Below are 19,729 nucleotides of genomic sequence, written 5' to 3'. Positions count from 1 at the left end.
TAGTGGGCTCAGACCTAATTTACCCCCCCTGTTAGGGATAGCCTTATCCCAGCTGTGTAGGGTCGTTTTAGTGGCTGCTAATAGGATACCTCCCATATCTCTTGCTTTTGTTTTTAGGAATGGTAGCTTACTCAAAGGGATATCTGTTGCAGTCTGTTCTATTTTCCCCCAACCTGGAAGAGGGTCTTTACCCGCCCATTTCAATGCTGGTGCTAATTGGGCTGCTATCACGTATCTCCCCATATCCGGGACTCCCAGCTCCCCAAGTAGTGTGGGCCGCATCAGGATCCTTTTTTGGATCCTCGGCTTCTTATTTCCCCAGATGAATTTAAACACCGCCTTTTGGAGTTCGAGGATCTGTTTTGGGGGGATGACCACTGGGGTTGAGCTTACTACATACAGTACTTTGGGTAGCAAGGTCATTTTTATCGCCGCTATTCTAGCAAACCAGGACAATTCCTGGGCATCCCATCTCTGCAGGTCTTCCTGCAGGCGCTTCTATAGGGGTGTAATGTTTGCCTTGAGCAGATTCTTGCCGGTTCTAGTGATATGGATTCCTAGGTATTCGAGGGACTGTTTTTCCCATTTCAGGGGATAATGTCCCTTCAGGAAAGCTATGTCCCCACTACCTTTGGTTATATTCAGCGCTTTGGATTTTGAATAATTTATTGTGAACCCTGATGTCTTTTCGAACTTCTGCAGTTCTCTGATTATTCTGGGTAATGTGTGCCTTGAGTCTGCCATATAGAGCATGATATCATCTGCGTAGAGGGCTATCTTGTTTTGAATCTCCCTGGTGCGCACCCCTCTAATTCCCGGGTCTTCCCTTATTCTGCAGGCAAATAGTTCCATTGCCATGGCAAATATGAGCGGGGATAGAGAGCACCCCTGCCGAGAACCCCTCCAGATATTGATTCTTTCTGAGGTGTAGCCATTCACCATTAGTTGCGTAGATGGGTGCTGGTAATTTGCCAGAACCATCTTGGTGAATATCGGTCCACAGCCAAAACCCTCCAATATCATTTTTAGGTACCTCCAATCTATGCTGTCGAATGCTCGTGTGGCATCTAATGCGGCGATCGAGAATTTTTGGGCCTCCCTGACCCCCCAGTCTATTATGTCAATTACACGCTGGACATTATTCAGAGTATGTCTCCCCCTTACGAAGCCTGCCTGGTCTGCGTGTTAAGCATGTTTGGTCTGCGTGTATTATCTCGGGCAGTCCTTACGGTGCAGCACTATCCTCCGATACACCATGGCAGCATTTCCCAAAAACTTTGACGAACACCAGAAAAATAACCTGAGAGAGGAAATGTTTCCAAAAATATGCTCGCAAAGTATAAAAGGTGTGCACCTTTAAAACCCAGCAATCTGTCATGAAATAAGGGTTTGTGGTCTTGTGAGTAAGCGTTTGCACTGGGAACATGACAACCTGAGTAAAATCCTGGTAGCCAATGAACAAGCTTGCCAACCTAAAAGAAAACCGAAGGGGTTATGTATGCCCTCTGAAAAAAAGTTGCGCTCTTCACCCACATGTGTCCTTTACTTGTGCCCTGAAAAGAAGCCCCAATCGGGAAAATAACTGCACCAGTGTCCAGCATTGCAAACTGTCTCGCCACATCGTGGGCAAATGCTCATGACTTACTTGCCCTCTCATAATTTCCACTCCTCACCCCCATGTCTGGCTTTCAACAATACTCTGCTTTATAAAGCTAACTTGAAAAGTACACATACCATAGTGTCACTCTAATATATAAATCCTCCGAGAACTATGTTAGGCAAAAAATGTATAATTGTAGCATTATTCCCCCCATCTTGACTGTGAGACTACAAATACCAGACTGCAATTCAGCAAAATGCAAAAAAAGTGTGTCTGATTGCAAAACTTTCAACGGCTCACAGTAGGACGGTTTTAAAAAAAATAATGCGGATGCCATGTGTTATGAGATACTTAAATCTTCAAGAACTCACAATGTTTTTAGGCAACGTGCAGTGAGCTTAAATGATTTGCCATGGAGCACACACTTTGGTTAAGCAGCGTTCTCCAAGCGGTACACCCCTTTTTGGTGCCATCATTTCGGCACGGCCCAATTTGGCATGGGCATTCCACCACAGTGCCCATTTCGGAGCACCCTTTTCGGCGTGAAAGCCATTCTGGAGCTGTTACTTCGCCGCAAGGGATGTTTGGATGTGCCTGACATTGCAGCCACGTCTAAATGCCCTTATGCTAAATAAGATCACAGGACTGCACTGCAACAAACCATGCCACCTCCCACTTGCGTTGCTTTTAATTAAATTCATTAAATAAAAACAAAAACATACAACCATGAACCCTGGTCTGCCCCAGTTTGAGGCCCAGCATTTAACCACTAGGCCACAATGGCTTGGTGCTTCTTGGGGCATACATACATGCCTGTAATATAATATGTTCAATGATAAAAGGATAGGTATGAAAATCAAAACATTAACATTATTGTAGCATAATGGTTCAGTGCTGCGTCCTGAACTCCTTAAGGCCAGGGCTCTCTGATAGCAGTGTTCAGCATAAATGTGTTTTTTTTATTTCATTTTCTCTGTTTTATAAAAATGCAGATGCTGTGTGTTATGAGATCTTTAACACAAAGGAAACACACAGCATTCAGAACCGTGGATTGTCTGGCATCCATGCAGTAACCAGGACTGACCCTGCTTAGTTTCAAAGCAAGCAAGGATCCAGCCCCCTTAGGCCATGTTTCTCTAAGTGTTCTTCTAAGGGGGTCCCATATATTAGGCTGCATGGCCTTAGTGGTCTGACCCCTTCCTCACTTTGAAGCTAAGCAGTGTTCGAACCCAGTTACTGCAGGGATGGGAAACCCACTGTTGCTGTAAGAATACCCATTTTCTTTATTTTTTTATTATTGACTGGGAGACTACAAATACCAGAATGCAATTAAGCAAAAGGCAAAGAATTGTCTTAGAAGGCAAACCCTTCAAAGACTGACAGTAGCACAGTTTCAAAAAGTAAATAATTCATATGCCCAATCGGTCGCCCATCCATGCAGTAGACAGGACTTACCCTGCTTAGCTTTAATGCAGGGCTGACCCTGCTTAGCTTCAAAGAAAGAAAAGGGCCGGCCCATTCCTCTAAGTGGTCGTGTAAATTTGGCTCATTTATCACGCAGCATGGCCTTAAGAGGCTGGCCCCTTCCTCACTTTGAAGTTAAGCAGAGTCTGTCCTGGTTACTGCATGAATGGGAAACCTGGATGGCAAGTGAGTCTGTGGCCATGGCCTTTGGACATAGCCTGTGATTGTCCACCCCTGACCTCACTATAGTTATTAAAACACCATTCCCAAAAAATGTTTTTTAAATGTAACCGGTACCCATGGTTATCTATAGTCCTTTGTAACCTCGGATATAGCAGAGAATTACGGCAAAAACATCCGGGACAGAAAAATGCATCCTTGCCACCCCAGGCCATCACCAATTGCCCCCCCTCACCTCAGACGGCCTGCTCACCTCCCCTGCCTGCTCCCTTTCACACCAGAGCACACACTGCTACTGTGACACAGTTTGCTTTCCGATGTTGGCTATTTGCAGCAATAGCCGAGGCTTCAGAATGCTTTGTGTTGCAAACTCGGTGCCTGGACTCCCTCCAACTCCCACATTTCACTCAGTGCTTTCTAACCACCCCCCCACCCCTAACCTGATGGCATTTGTATGTTTTTGGACTTGCAAATGGCATTTTACTGCTTCTCATTTTCCCATAACCTCGGATATAGCCTCAAATATCTCTTGCATCAAGAGAAAAACAAGATGGCGATTGTTTCATTTCTGAAAACCATGATCCTGCAATGCACCATTGGAGATATAATTATAATTTTTGGGGAAAGGGGCACCCCTTTCTGTGTCAGATTTTAAAATAACTATGGCATGGAATAACCCCAAACCATGCATGAATCGCGAGTCAACGCTTCGTGCCCAAGTTGTTTCAGACCTGGTACAAATCCGTCCGGCGGTTTAGGCTGTCCGCTTTGGCAAAAATTGACCTTTTTTGTCTATGGGAAAATCAATGGGAAGAAGGACGCACTTTTAGAGAAAATGAATGTTAAGGCTTAATAACTTTTTTATTTTTTAACACATCTTTACGAAACTTTGCAGTGTCTGGGGGGGAGGCACAGACTTTTAATCACTTCAAAATGTTGGCCAAATCCGTTACGCGAATTAAAAGTTATTAACAATAGAATTTTGAGGGGTTCCTATGCGTCTCCGACTCACCTCAACTCTAGGGCGGCTATCGCTGCCCCATAATATATATATATAATATTATAATGGATTATAAAGGTGCAAAAATATCCCAGTTTGGGCCACGGTCCAACGTATAATAATAATACACACATAAAAATGGAGATGAAAAATAAAAACATACTGCAGTGCATTCGTGGTAGCCTAACATACAGAATTGAGGAAAAAGTTGAAAAGAAAATAGAAAAAGCATCTTTCCTGAAGCTAAGTGAAGTTTCAATTTTTTGACTGAAAACGGGTTGTTCCTTAAATGTTTCATAAAAGGCAACGGTATTTAGTTTAAATGTAGGGCTGCTGGAATGGAATTCAAAAAGATTGAGGCGTAGTAAGACAAGCCACGTTTACATGTTTTTTCATCTTTGTCTTTGGCACGAAATAGGGACAACTTTCAGATTTGAAATCGGGCTTGGCCAGAAACTCACGATTCACAGTTCTCTGTGAAAGCTTCCATTTCAGTTTTCAAGAAAATGAGAATAAACTCACTTAGTTGGCCCCAGTTTTCGATAGTCTTCTTCTATCACCGCCTTTGCTCTCGCTTCGGCACCAGATCTTAGTTGGGATTTCTCCTTTTTGGAGCATCTAAGAAATAGAAGAACACAACAAGAGCATGTTTACAAATGTAGCCATGTAGTTCTTTAAATGACAATGGCCCAGAAACTTTGAATATGGAAATGTGATGGCATACATTAGAGAAATAGCTACAACATTACAGAGGCATGTTCTAAACAGAGCAGGAAATATAGAATTAGTTTCAAGCTGTATTGTGGAAGATTGATCACAGAAGTAGGGTATGTTTCGGCTATGATGCACTTGTGGTGGGAATAAGGTGTAACTGCCAGAAGAGCTTTGCATACAAACTTGGAATTATCAAAGTCAAAGAACCAAGGCAACAACGTTGTTGGACAGTTATTATGGTTTTAATGCTTTAAGGTTTGCTTTACAGATTTGTGAGTACATACAACTGAACAGCCATCACGTGTTTCGTCCCTGCGTGGGTCTTTGTCAAGGCCAATTAAGGTTTTCACCAAAGGGATAGGTACATCTGCAAATGGATGTCATATGCTGGAATGATGACCAACCAATTATACTTTGGATGAGAATTCTATAATAGAACCGGGGACGTCATTTAGGAGTCGCCAGAGCTCGCAACTGCGACCTCCGAGGTCTCCCTTGCGACCTCTAAAAAAATAAAAAAAGGAAAAACTTTTTTTTTTGTAATGCAAGCTCCTGGCTGTGGCCAGCACCATCGGCTGTTTACTTCGGGAGTGTCTGGCTTTCTTGTTCAGACCCCAATAAGAACAGGAGTGCCACAAGTCTAACACTTTCAGCACTGACCCTAAATAAGAAAGAATGGCAATACCAAATAATGTGTCTTTCTGGAATTCTATACAATAATTGCTAGACTCATTAAAGGTTTATTTCAGGCACAGGGGGTGAGTCACTGATTTAGTCTGTTCTTAAACATCTCAACTCAACCTTTCATCCTTCTGAGGTTGATAAAGGAGTACCAACATAGGTTGGGTGATATGGGTGTATATTTTTTCTATATAAAGTGCTTAAGCATAAGTGCTATATAATATCATTTGGTCATGGAAGTCTGCTTGCATTCACAGTAATTTGGTAATATGGGCCTATACACACTGATCTTAATGATACATATGGTGATCCATTCTTGCATGAAATGAATATCACATTATAGTGCTATCGTAAGTATATTTTTCGTAGTGTACAATGCTATGTGATGCCACTTCCTGTTTTGTCAACGGGCGAAAGTTCATATTCCATCGCTTCCCGCGATATCACTTTGGGGTGGGGTCAAATGACATCACTTCCTGGGGTGTCATCAGGGGGTCAAGGGTCATGTGATGTCACTTCCGCTACCCCTGGCATTTTGGTGAAATGACGTCCCTGAATAGAACTGCTTAATCCAACCCATTATGGATCAATGCCAGACTCTGTAAGGACTGTGTTGTTGCCGTTCATCTGCGCTATTTGTGACAGTATTCGGAGCAGGGCTTTGTAAAACCCTTACTCTTCCTGCCTATCAGCGTTTGAGCATGCACAACTTGCAATTATGCTGATCTTTTTTTATTTGTTTGTGATTTTCCAAGCGTCAGTTGCAAATAGGTCAAAGGAATTAGGGCATAAAGGGGAAAGAAGTGAACTTGCAAACTCATTACTTGCAGTCCGAAGTCACTTTACTGAATGACACACACAGTGTACAATCATGGGATTGTCAGATGGACTCTCTCGCATCGCCACATTCTGTTTCGTTCCAAGGACCAATTTGGGGGAAAGCCTCTTTAAATTGGATTTTTTTTTTTTTACATTGTCCTCAAAGATAGCCATAGGAAAAGAAAAAATCAAAACAGATAAGCTCCTGCCAATCAAAACGCTATTCTCAACGTCAAGAGTCTGAAACATTTTAGAAAATGGCAATGGAGGGAAATTATGTGAGGGGCTGCCAGAACACTCAAGTGGTTCATTGCCGCCATAAGGAAGACGTCATTACTTATTGAAAAAGAATACATGTGGATAACTTCATATTTAATGCTATGCATAGTACATTGGGCGGAGTATGGGTAATTAATGGTTCTACATTGTGTGTGTGGTGCAGGATATTTGGCAGGGTGTCACAAATACTCAGGCTTCAAAGCGAGTGTCGATGCCCCAATCATATTTCTAGTTACCACAGTAAACAAGTGTCGCAATTGGAGTGAGCTTTTAATTGGTCATGGATGAAGTCTGTGTCAATCCATCCACTCTAGCCGAATTAAATGTCGTGACAGGCCACCGTTCCCCAAATGGAGGCCTGCTGGGAAATAACTCATGCGCTGATCACACATGCATGAGTAAGTGGCAGTGTCAGACGAGAAAGATAAGGAGGAGGGTCGAGGATAGAGGGAAAGGATTAGGATGGAGTAGAGCAGAGTTCTGGGGGAAATCGGGGTCAGAGTGGAGTGTAACTGAAGAGAAGTGAGAGGAGAGAGACTGGTGGGAGAATGGGGTTTGCTGGGGTGGCCCGTGCACAGCACCGGGGAGTGGGGGTTTAGGCAAGAGCAGGAGTTGCCGGGGTGCCTCGTGCAATGGTGGACAGTAAGATGGGGGTAGCAGGCTCACACATGTTTTCCTGCAGAGTTAAATTCAGGCTATGAAACCGGGCCTCGCCAAAAGTGGCATGCAGGAAAATAAAATGCATGTGTCATGGTCACAGCATAGAGATTTAAAGGCAGGGCGAATACCAGATGTTTCATATGCAACTCGGGCAGCAGAAGGCTGATCATAGAAATGCTTACACGTGGGCATTGTGAAAGGAAATTAGCTTGCTAGATTCAAAATCATCTAACAGAGTCTTATGGTATCTGACCAGAAACGGTGGGTATCTGCAGATGAACGGTATGTGGCCCAATTCCTGGATCCAGTATATGATCAAGATGCTACAATTCACTTCAGCAACATTTAAAAGGTCAGTGTGATTTGTTGTTCTCCCGAGAAAAAGGGCACTGGTGCATCTTGTACTTGTGACTTAATCTTGGGGAGAATGTATTTGGCAAATGGCAGGAAAAAGGAAAGATATGTGAAAATGATTAGGAATGTTTGTCTGCATTTGTTTTAAAATTCATATTCGATGTTTATCTGGCACATTTATGAATTAATGTTCCCCAACTGATGCAAACACCACCAATCAGCATTTACATATTTGCTAGTATGATTTGTCTTAATTTATTTAGGGGTATTTATAAACGGCAGAAGTAGGCACACAGTTCAGCAGAGCTGCATGTAAACAGGTGACTTTCACACAAGGCAATGTAAAATTACATAACATCATGCAAGTTAGTTATGTCATGTTATGTAACCTTATACAGCCCACCACTAGCACTCAGGGGCAGTCTGGTTCAGAGTTCATTGTCAGTATCCACTCATTGCATTGTCCCAAAAACATTTTACAAAACCACGAAAAAATAAATAAGGTTACCTGATACGGATTGCTCCATACAAGATAGAGATCCAAAGCCATCCAAAAAAGAGGAAAATCAGCATCAAAGGAAATGCAAATAGAAACCAGGATCCAAAGTTCACCACGTCGCAACCTGGAAAATAGCTTGGCAAACAGAAATGGAGTAAGAGCGTGCTCTAAATCTCCTACAAAACAAAGTGTCAGACACGCCTACCGGCTCGCACAGAGATAACAAGCAAAGATTAAAACAGAGGTTCATTATACAGGAACATTCGAACCCATACATCCTGAATTGAACACCCTCAAGGACTAAGATCAACAAGAATGACAAAATCTTTGAATTTAATGAGAACATTTCTTAAAATTGCTGGAATTCTGGTCTTCTACAGTGTGCGAGTTGGACTGCTCCAAAGATGTGCAGTGCACGGTGTACAAAATATTGTTTTCTAGTGATGGGAATAGGTTTTCAAACTGAACCGTGTAACTGCTGCTAGATGCCACCTCAATAATCAATGTGTAGGGACTCGTATCAGCACTTCACAAAATTACCCTAATATGAGCCATTTCCTTGTATGTGTACAAGTGGGCACCTGAGTTTGTTGGTTTATGGCTAGCTCCTCCCGGGTGCTCTGTGGTGGTTGCTTAATAATGCGGTCGATTACAACCACACAGGTAGGTACACATGCACACACCTACATTCACCCCATTTAGAAGCCACAGTGATGATCATTGTATATATTCTAGATGATGCCCCCGATGGAAAATGTCAAGCTGTGTCCTGGCTGAAAATTTTGGAAACATGTGAAATTGCAAACATGCCTTAAGTTTAATACAATTTCTGAAAATGCACAAAGAGGGAGAGAAGTAGGCGGGCAAGAAAATGAGGCAAGTTGGTAGAGGTGAATCAATATTAACACGTTTTTGTGCCTATACATTTAATAACGATCATTTGAAGTTACAAGGCAATGTATATGTAGACGTAAAAACCTCCGCGTTGAACAATCATTTACACACATTTCGAAAAGAAACACAGTGCTTAGTTAATACAGACAGTCATTCTTTTAGGTGCGCTTTGATATTTTTGGGGATAAGAGACTACGAGCAAGTGTAAAGAAAGACCTGTAGCAGCAGCTGCATCAAGCAAATCATTTTCAGTCATATTGTACAAATTGGGCATGGAGCTGCCACAAGTAGGGAGGTAAAGAAAACGCATTCAATAAGTTAAAGCTACTGGCGTGGGGAAAAAAAAAAAAAAAGAAAATCACAAAAGTGCTTGGTTTTAGAGACTACGAGCAAGTGTAAAGAAAGGCCTGTAGCAGCAGCTGTATAAAGCAAATCATTTGCAGTCATTGTACAAATTGGGCTTGGAGCTGCCACAAGTAGGGAGGTAAAGAACACGCATTCAATAAGTTAAAGCTACTGGCGTGGGAAAAATCACAAAAGTGCTTGGTTTTTCAGTAATAGACAATTCTGCGTGAGTCACTGAAGTGGGAAGAATCAAAGGGACGTCTACTTTGCTTGGACCAATAAAGCAAAGAGTGCGGATTATAAGAAACCATGAGAACAAGGATAAATGCTGAGCATGCATATATTATACACCAGTAAATTAACCCACACCATTTACGACTTTCTGGATGTCATTGAGCTTGCTCTTTTTCCAGAACTGTACCACTTTCAACACTGCACATTTTGCCTGTATACTACTTTAAGGAAGGAAAAAACCTTTTTAATCAGGCAACTCTGTCAAATTATCAGGTAACTGCAGGATTTGTTCAGCTATCGCCACAAGTAGCCTCCTGATCGTAGGGCCATATTTAGGATCATGCAGAAAAGTGCGTATATCAACACTGTGCCGAACAAGAGCTGGATAAACTCTAAGTATAAAAACTAAAACAGCGAGCAAGAGCCTATGGACATTGACATCAGTCAGGACCATTGATTCAACCAAACAGAAACTGAGTGAGAAACGATTCTGGAAACTGTTGGCATTTCCAGTCATCAAATTCAAACTCTAGGTTCGGCATATTTAATAGTACGTCAACACTTTCTACAGTTCAATTCAAAAGATTACTGTGACTTAAGAACTGAGTTTGCACTCCTGCTACAGTATCTATAAAGAGTGTCCGGGGTGAGCCACAGTCCAAATGCACACTTGCATTTATTTAATCAGCAACCTTAGCATCCTTCTTCCTCGTCATCAATCGGGTCTGCACATGTTGAACTTCTTCTCGTCTTGCTTCTGAATCGATAGTCAGGTGTGCTGTGATCTCGCTAGTATAGACTTTTACGTCGTTAAGATCTATCCATGCGTTCATCCCTCCGACTTTCACTGCTGATGGGGTTGCATTCTCCACATGGTAAGGTCCAGAAAATCGCGGCTCATGCCACTTTTTTGTAAAGTTCGAATTAGTACTCCGTCACCAGAAAAAAGTTGAGGTACAGGTAGTAGTTCCGAAGTTCCAGTTGCTGGATGGTCTTCATCTGTGTTCTGAGACCGACCGCCCTGGCGCTTGAGTTGATCTGAAATGACAGAGGTACCAGCGGTCATACATGTCAAATAAGCACGTAACTCATTTCCTAACATGTATGCAGTCTTCTGGGCATCACTTCAGTCCCTCGATGGAGGAGACATATGCATTCTCATTCACCTCGCTTTCACTAATTCGTGGGGCGTGGTCTGACCCAGGCGGATTCCTTAATGCATATAAAGGCTAGGAGCAGGCAATATTGCCATCCCTTCTTCAGGGTCAATTTGAGTTTTGCGATTCTCTCTTTAAGAAGACCGCTCAGTCTCTCACATATCCCGTTCGCTTTCAGGTGATCAGCAGAAGAAAACGTGTGCTTAATGTGCAATAAGAAACTAATCTGTTCAAATTATTCATTAACAAAATGGGACCCATTGTCGGATCTCAACACCTCACATACTCCCCATCTTGGAAATACTTCTTGTACTAAAAACATTGCTGTGCAAGGGGCATCAGGGTGTGTGCATGGACCTGCTTCGATCCACCTTGAAAAGGGACACTCCACCACTATCATATACCTGCATCCACTACATACTTGCAGCATGTCAACATAATCAATATGCAAATGCTGAAAAGGACCATTTGTTTAAGGAATCTCTCCTCCAATCATTCACAGTGTATTCCCAGTGGTAAACTTTTGACATACGACGCAGTTTACTACATAAAATGCAATGTGTTCTAACAGGTTCGGTATGAACCACTCCTCCGCAATAGCTACTGCAAGTCTTTCCCTATTTATATGCTTGGGGTAGTGCAGCTGTTCAAACTCTACCCTTAACAATGCTACTGGTATCACCGCTTTCTAGTGCTGCCCTTTCTATATAATGCTTCTGTGGGCGACAAAGAGCACCCCCTCCATTTCCACAATTCCTGCTCTTCCAGTGGCGTACTGCCTTGAACTTCCATCAACTGTGTTCTCGATAAATGATTAAACCCTTCATTTACTTTCATAATTGTGACTTTTCCCTTTACATCTGGAGTATCAAAACTCGGAATATCTCGAATATGTAACCCTTTTGGCTTCTTCCTCAGCGGCCTTGCTTCTGCATAAGATAAAGTCATTTCTCTTAGTATGTGCTGCGCATTTGACTATTGCAATGGCTACTGGGAGTTGTAGTGCCTTAATAAGCCTTTCCAATAACGCTGCGTGTTGCCCCTCCTTTTCCAACATGCTAATCCTGCATGCACAGTTGAGGTCACATAGACTGAGTAACTGTACACCGTCACTTCCTTTTCTGCATGATTTTTGAGCGCGACAATATGCGCTACCAATTCTGCTGCTTAGGCTGAAAAGTGAGATGGTAGTCTTGCACTTGCTACAACCTCGAATTCCCTATTTTCTCTCTGACTTACTACAGCTTCACCAGAATGCCTTTCCCCATCTGTTTGATCAATGTTTGAAGATCCATCAATAAAGAGAATTTCCCCTCCAGACAGCGTATGCTCCTTTACACGCGGTTGGTCATCAAAAAATTCCTCATAGCTTGCACAGTCATGTACATGCTCACCCTCTATCACGAGCTCGGCTACAAATGTGGCAGGGTTCACTATTTTACACCTGACTATTTTGATTGCTGGATTTGATATAGCCACCTCATATGCAGAAGCTCTCTGAGATGTCAATGTACCCTTAGGTTTTTCCAAAATGGCAAATAAAGCAGACTCTACATAAAGTGTCATAGAACACCCCATCACATTACTGATAGACTTCTCAATTGCAAATGCGGCTGCTGCCATCGACTGTCTGCAAGGAAAGTGTCCCCTCATAACTGGATCTAAAATCCCACTGTAATTTGCCAGGTGTCTGTACTCCAATGTAGTCCTCTGTGTAAGCACTGCTGTTATGACTGTCCCCTTTGTGTGTGAAAACAAATAACTCCTCAGCATAATTGGGAATCCCTAAAACGGGCGCTGTACAAATTGCTTTCTTCAACACTTCAAATCCTCCCTCCATTTCCTCAGTCCATTCTATTCTTTCCTTATTCACTTGTGCTTTCTTTAGAACCTTCAAAAGGGGTCTTATATACAAGCTATAATCAAACATCCATGCTCTAACGTAGTGGCATAATCCCAAAAACCGCTAAATCTGTTTTAACGGGTGCGGTTTTGCTGTTTTCAAAATTGCAGCAGCCCTTTCAGGTGTAACCCGCTTTCCCTCATGTGAGATCAATTGGCCTATATACAACACCTCTTCTTGACAATATTGTAACTTCTCTTGGTCTACTTTATATCCCTGGTCTGCCAGGATAGTCATTAACTGAATCGTGTCTTGTCTGCACTCATCTTCTGTTGTGCTACAAACCAAAATGTCATCTACGTACTGTATCAGAACGCTCTTCAAATCAATCTAGCATAGAACCATCTGGAGGACCCTACTACAGATCAATGGAGCCTCACAGTAACGATGGGGCAAACGAGTGCTTTTCAGTCTGGTTTGGTGAACTGTAAATGACATCAAGTCTTGGGAGTCCTTAAGCAATGGGATTGAGAAAAACGCATTTTTCAAGTCAATAGCCGTGAAATAACAGGCTTCTGCTGGGATGCTACAGAATATGATTGCCAGATTAGGAACTGAAGGAAACTGCCACTACAATCTGGTTAATCAGTCTCATATCTGGAATAAATCTCCACAACCCCCCCCCCCCGCTTAGATGTTTTGATAGGATACACTATGGTATTGTACGGTGACTTTGACGTCACTAACTAAGATACCTTGCTCTATCAGAGCTGAAATACTCTTAAAATACCCAGATCTGCCTCTCGAGACATGGGGTACTGTCTTGCTCAAGGTAAAAGTGCTCCTGGCTTCAGTTTTATCATAACCTCCCCTACCCCCTTCAATACGCATACGTCATAGGGGCCTGTGGTTCACAAAGCACTTGGCACTTTTTCTAAATCTTCGTCAATAAATGCTGGATGCTGCCGTATTATCATTTGCTGTGGGACCTCCCTTTTCTCTATTCTGATTCAATATGTAATACTCATCTCAAATATCACTTCATCATCTGCTAGGTCATCTTTAAACATGTCTTCATCAGTGATGTTAGTCGGTCTTCACCCTTCCCCAATGGCAATCACTGTCCAGGGTCTGCCCTCATCATCTGTTCCTCCGGGCATGGCCATTTCCCCTCGTACTATGGCTGCATCTAACTCTAAGGGAATTGTCTGTCCCCCTCTTTGTCCATAGGTAACTGTGGCCTGAATAAAAACACATCAGATATTCTCATAATCTTTCCTACTAGGCCGGGTAGCCATGTTAACAGAATGCATATCCCATCAAGAAAAACTTCTGCTTCTAGTGGCACTAATTGCAGAGCCATTTTCCCTGTAAATGCCAATATAAATTCACCCACATTCATATAATGTATCCCTGGAGTAGAACACACTGTGCCTTCATCAGTAAAAGAAATTGTCCTGTTAAGTTTAATCATTAAATCTGGTGTCTCCCTTGAATACAAGAATGGAACAGACAAGTCACACTCTCCTATACAGACTGGCAACTCATCAGTAAAAGGAAATCGACTCGTAGCTCCAGAGAATCCCTGCGCATTCATGGCAATTCCCGACATTGGGTATTTTCCCTCTCATATACTTGATCGAGTAGCCTCAGTGTCTACTAAAAAAGCAGAAGATTTGCCTCCTATCACCACATAAACCCTTGGTTCCTCTTGGGGCTCGGGTGTCACTGATAGAACTGAACCCATCAAGTCAACCTGTGAGCTGTCCTATTGTGGATACATACATATCCCCATACCTGTGAAAGACTTCCTCCCACCACAGTGACACTCACTATTCTAGGTGTCAATAACTGCCCCGTGTTTGCATTCTGCTGTATCTGCATGGGTGCATGCTGTGACTGTCCTTGCAGTGGATTCAATGGCGCTTTCATGGCTGCAATGCCTGATGCATTTGTGGTGCTTATGCCTGATACACTATCTGATCTTGGGCGAACCTGTCCCTAGCTTGTGGGCTATATGCTGGAGGATAAGCTGTCCCCCCTCTTGAGAATTGCCCATTCTGTAGATACCCTTGGCTTCCACACATGTGCGCAATTTGCCCTGTCATCCCACATGTCCAACTACAGGAAGAGCCCTTCTGACTAGCCCCCCTTGATTAAATCCTCCTTGCACATTCTGATTATCGTTCTGCACATTCTGAAATCTGCCTTGATGATTCTGAAAACCACACCTTCCTCTACAGCCCATTCCTCTGCCTCGTGGCATGAACCCATTCCCTCCTTAGTCCATCTGGCACTGATTATTTGCATGCAATGTACTCACTGCTTGTTGTAATCCCCGTCCTTCGCCGCTTGTCAATACCGCCCCTTGTATGGCATACTTTGACAATATCTTCCGAACTAACTTGGCTTTCTCAGGTTTTCTAGCAACTTCCCTCTTCCTGTTTTTCTCCTGCAACAGTTGACAGTGATGCACTAGGGTCAATTTTATTTCTGCCCATGGTCTCCCTTCCATTCCCACCAGTTTCTTTAGCTGCCTCAGTACCTGCTATGGAAACCCGTGGCATAAAATGGTAAATGGTAAATACTGGTAAAATACTGCCACTGTATTACACAACTGTTCCTGCATTTCAAGAGTCCACCATTCCTGAATACTTTGAATGTAAGCAAGTGAATCTTCTTTCATCTTATGTGCCATATTGCACCCATTTCTGATGCATCTGGATACTGCACCCTAAGAGCTCTCCAGACATCGTCTCTACAATTGTTAAATGGCGCTCCATTATGCACTGTGTTCTGTGCTGTGAAACTTGAATAGCCTGCTTTTGTCCAAATGTCATCAGCTCTTTCCCCAAGAATGGCTGCTAGGAGACCCTTAATTTCCCCTATTGCTAAAGTATTTCCTCCTGTCATTTTCTCTAGCTCACAGATCAATTTTCCCCACACCCACCGTTAAACTAGGAAGTTTGCCTCTTTAAGTTATCTTTATCCATTTGTGGCCATGGAATATACTGACATCTGGCCCCTCCTTTCTCCAATAAAGGGAACTGTGTGAACCCTAACCCGCAATCGGCTCCCATCATCTGCCTATCCATAGTGGGGACAATGTTTCCTGATCGCCTTCTCCCTGGCAATGATCTCAGCCTGCTCACATATGGTGGTGACTCTCCCTGCTCACATATGGTGGTGACTCTCCCTGCTCACTATGTGATTGTCCTTTAGGAGGCTCCACATATGGCATGGGATCTGGCATCCTATCTTTAGGCTGCTCTAGATCAGACCATCTTACTTCCTTGTCTGTCTGCAGGCATCCCTCAGGACCGCATACGCGTCCCCCTCCTCTCTGCGGAACGATTTCCTCTCTTCATCTGACATATCTAGCCTCCAGCTAGTGTGACTCTCATCCCCTTTTCCTTTATTTAATGTTAGCCTGTCTAAAGACAGTGCTCTATGCTCGAGACTAAATAGGCCTCTTTCTCTCCGTTCCGTGGGTGGAAGACCAGAGATGGATCTCCCTTCCCTCGGCTTCCCATTTTGCTATCTTCCCTTAAGTCTTGATAGGCCTTATCAATCCCATCTCTGATGCTCCCTATGTCACAATTCTCTTCCAGGGTTGCCATAGATGGCCCTGGCATTGCCTCCTTTCGCGGACGAAACTCCTCCATATTGCCCCATTGTAATACTGGATTTGGTTCCATTATCCCCTTTTGAATGCGCTCAATATCGTGTTCCCACTGTCTCCTTTTTTGCTCCAATTCCTCATCTAGCTTTCTTGCCTCCCATCTAACTAATTCATCTTCTTGTGTTCTTTCCTCTCTTTTGTTTGCTCTTTGTTCTTCATCTTCCATTCGTCTCTGCCTCCTTTTATCTCTCAATTTCTGTGCTTCCTCCTCTTCTTGCTTCCTTTCTTGCCTATCTTGTTCTTTGATTGCTCTGTCTGTTGTCATACTTTCTTTGCTCCTCTGCCCTTTCTTCCTTCTTTTGCTGCTCTTCCTGATACACATGTTCTCGCCTCTGTCTGCTCTTTCTCTTATGTTCATCCTCTTTGAATCATCTTTCCCTTTCTATCCGGTTCATCTTGATCTTCTTTCTGCCTAACTTCTTCAATATTTTTCCCATCTAGCTTAAGTAATATCTGTCCTCCCATCGATTCATTTTGTACAAGTGCTAATTCATCAACTCTATCCTTTTCTCCTTTCCATCTTTTGATGTCTCGTTCTATGTCTGTGGTTACATTCAATTGTTCATTTTCCTCCTCTTTGTTCTGCAAGATATAAAGATCTCTTCTTTTCTCTTGGTTTCTTCTGGGGTATCATCACTGCTATAAGCAGGCAGTTCATATATGGAATTACTATCTAATGTGGCCGCTTTCAGTTTCTTTAACCGACACAGTCCTGTATCTTCTGTACTATCGCCAGTTACTTCAGGTGAGGTAAGGGGAGCAGAAGGCTCATCACCTTCCTCCTTATTCCGGCCTACGCAGCCATTCCTCAGGAGGCAGGTCCTCCCTCTCCTCTTGTTACATCTTCCAAAGCGCTAAAATAGCTAGCCTCTTCTCCAATTTCTTCCCTGCGTACGCAGCGTGCAAGTATGTGGTCATGGTGGTCAGGTGCATTAGAGGAGTAACTTCTCCCATTGCGACGAGTCTCAATTGACTGTCAATACTTACCAGTGTTTACACAGATACATTTCAGAAAAACAATAAATATGAGCACGCTCCAACCTTCGCCACTCAAAACCTTTATTTTCAATAACCTCAATCTATCTTTGGGTTGGCGCTGACAATGACCTAAGATAAACAATAACTTTTTATATCTACTTCAACTTTGCACAGCTTATTCTTGTCTCTCTTCGACACTCTTCCTTTCAATACACAACACACAGACAGACAGACTAGTCGACTCTTTTTACTCTTCTTCATCTAGCCCCTAAAATACTCAGAATGGAGTGCAAGTCATTACCTATCATAAAGCTTTATGTGCTGCATATTTATACCCTGATTGGGGTTTGAAATTACTTCTTCTAGACCTGTCTTGAGGTAGGAAAACTGGGCTCTCAAAACGTTCTTTATTTTACCTTAAATACTCTTTGTTATACTTTAAACAACCCCCCGTTACTTTTCTACATTACTACATTCCCCTCAGTCTACCCACCATTCGTTGTTCAGCTTGAGGCCTTCGGTATCATCTCCCATCCTCCAATCGACCACTTTCGCCTTCTGTCCGCAAAGCGCCTGTGGAAACCAGGAGGGATTTCGTCAACGAGGGACCCGTCCCACCTATCTCAATTTTCTTGCAAGTATTCTATACTGGCCGCTCTCCACAGGAAACATTGCAAACTTCTGGCTAGATGGTGTAGGGTTTCCAATTGTCAAACTCTGGAAACCTACTAGTCGATGGGTCCAACCATCGTCTACTACCACGTGAACCGTCATGGCCCTTTTAAGTGAAGTAGAGCTTTATCAGATGGATGGGGATGCAGAGTTTACTCTTACACCAAATAATTAGACTGACTCAGGAAGTTGGCAAGCAAAACAGTTTTATTATCAATTGTCTAAAACAGGGCGTACACAGACATCAACGGACGTCGCACAGCATAATCTCTCAAAGGATCACATGAAAAAATACATTTGTATAGTAAAAACTAATCATCATTGACGTCATACTATGTGGCAAACTAAGAAAACTTACTTGGGATTGTGATAGGTCTATGAGGAACATCTAGGTATACTTTCTATGGGGGATAGGATTGTGATTGGGTCTCTATAGTCAGGTGGACAGCTAAGCCCACCCCTAGTGCAAGTCATCTTCATTGTCATCAAATACACAACATTGCATTGGCTCTCAAACTATAGGGCTCTTTTCTATGTGGCCCTCTATAATTGGTTGGCATGCTTGTAGCTTTCTGGAAAATTCCACTCGCTAGCAGCATGCAAGCTGGGACCCCACATGTTAGTGGGTGGACTTGACCATGTCTCTGCACCCAGTTAGCCTCACATCCATCATCACTCATGCCTTCTGCCAGATTAATTGTCATTGAACCCGGCCTTGCAAAGTATCACTGCTCCTGAAAATAGAAGGGAGTGTGAACATGTTCTTATCTTCAAGTCTCGGCGTAGCTTGTCCACTTTCTATTTTCATCCAGACCAGTTGACAGGAGACCATGTTTGAGCTTCTTTCTCTCATATTTAATGGTATTAAATGAATAAAACGTAACACTCATGGCATCTTTCCTTGGCACCTTAACAGGGGCTTGTCTCGCTTCTCACATCCTTTGCATCTCTTGAAGATAGATAACCAGCTCTTGGCTGCCCTAGCCCTTGACACTGGGCCAGGCATCCTTCTCGATTCTTCCTCGGCGATCAGCTGTTTTTCTCTACTGCACCACACTTTCAACCCTTCTGTTAATGAGGTCCTGGTTTGCTAATACACGATGTGGAACATCCAGATTCTATATAATGGCATCTATATTATGGCGGCACTACCTGCAGTCCCTTCACTACGTATAGCCAGCCTTCGCGATTACTTAAGTGTACTTGCGTTACAGCATCTGTTGATTTATAAAATGGCTTGAATTTTCTTCAGTGCTCTTCACACGTGCAATCTTCATTTCACACATGAAATGTCACTTGATTCTTTACTTCATCATCAGATTCTATACGGTCTATCCACCTTCTCTCTTAGCATCTCTTCTTGGTGCATCGTCTTTGCTTCATGTGACGTCACCAATCTTCTCTTTCATTCATTTCTATAGGTCTTCATGGATCTCCCATAAGAGACTGCCAGCTGTTCGAGGATACATGAAAAAAGGTTTTCTTAATCGATTGCTTTTCATGTTATAGGCATCATTACTGGTGTTTCACTTGTCACAGTTTCCGGCTTCCAACATATAGGAAAAATGGGGCGGAACTTCTGGTAGAGGCATTTGGCTCCTCCTCTACACAAATCCTGTATTGGAGCAAGGTGAGCTCCCAGGTACTTTAAAGAATCTGGAACGCACCTGAAAC

The 19,729-nt window shown here is 43.0% G+C and overlaps 1 protein-coding gene across 2 annotated transcripts in view; it reads right to left on the bottom strand.

The window, feature by feature from the left end:
* Window positions 1-19,729, bottom strand: part of SLC13A3 (solute carrier family 13 member 3) — a 679,238-nt gene that overhangs the window by 248,786 nt on the left and 410,723 nt on the right. For both annotated transcript variants that reach the window (XM_069651309.1, XM_069651308.1), the window contains exons 6-7: window positions 8,260-8,385; window positions 4,767-4,862 (exon numbers count right to left, since the gene is read on the bottom strand). In XM_069651309.1, the coding sequence (XP_069507410.1) occupies window positions 4,767-4,862; window positions 8,260-8,385 (222 nt within the window). The remainder of the gene's footprint in view (window positions 1-4,766; window positions 4,863-8,259; window positions 8,386-19,729) is intronic.

Source organism: Ambystoma mexicanum, chromosome 3p (assembly GCF_040938575.1).
Source record: "Ambystoma mexicanum isolate Mex_15411 chromosome 3p, UKY_AmexF1_1, whole genome shotgun sequence".
Classification (NCBI taxonomy): domain Eukaryota; kingdom Metazoa; phylum Chordata; class Amphibia; order Caudata; family Ambystomatidae; genus Ambystoma; species Ambystoma mexicanum.
The sequence above is the reverse complement of the archived record's forward strand: the minus strand, read 5'-3'. Positions and strand labels throughout refer to the sequence as shown.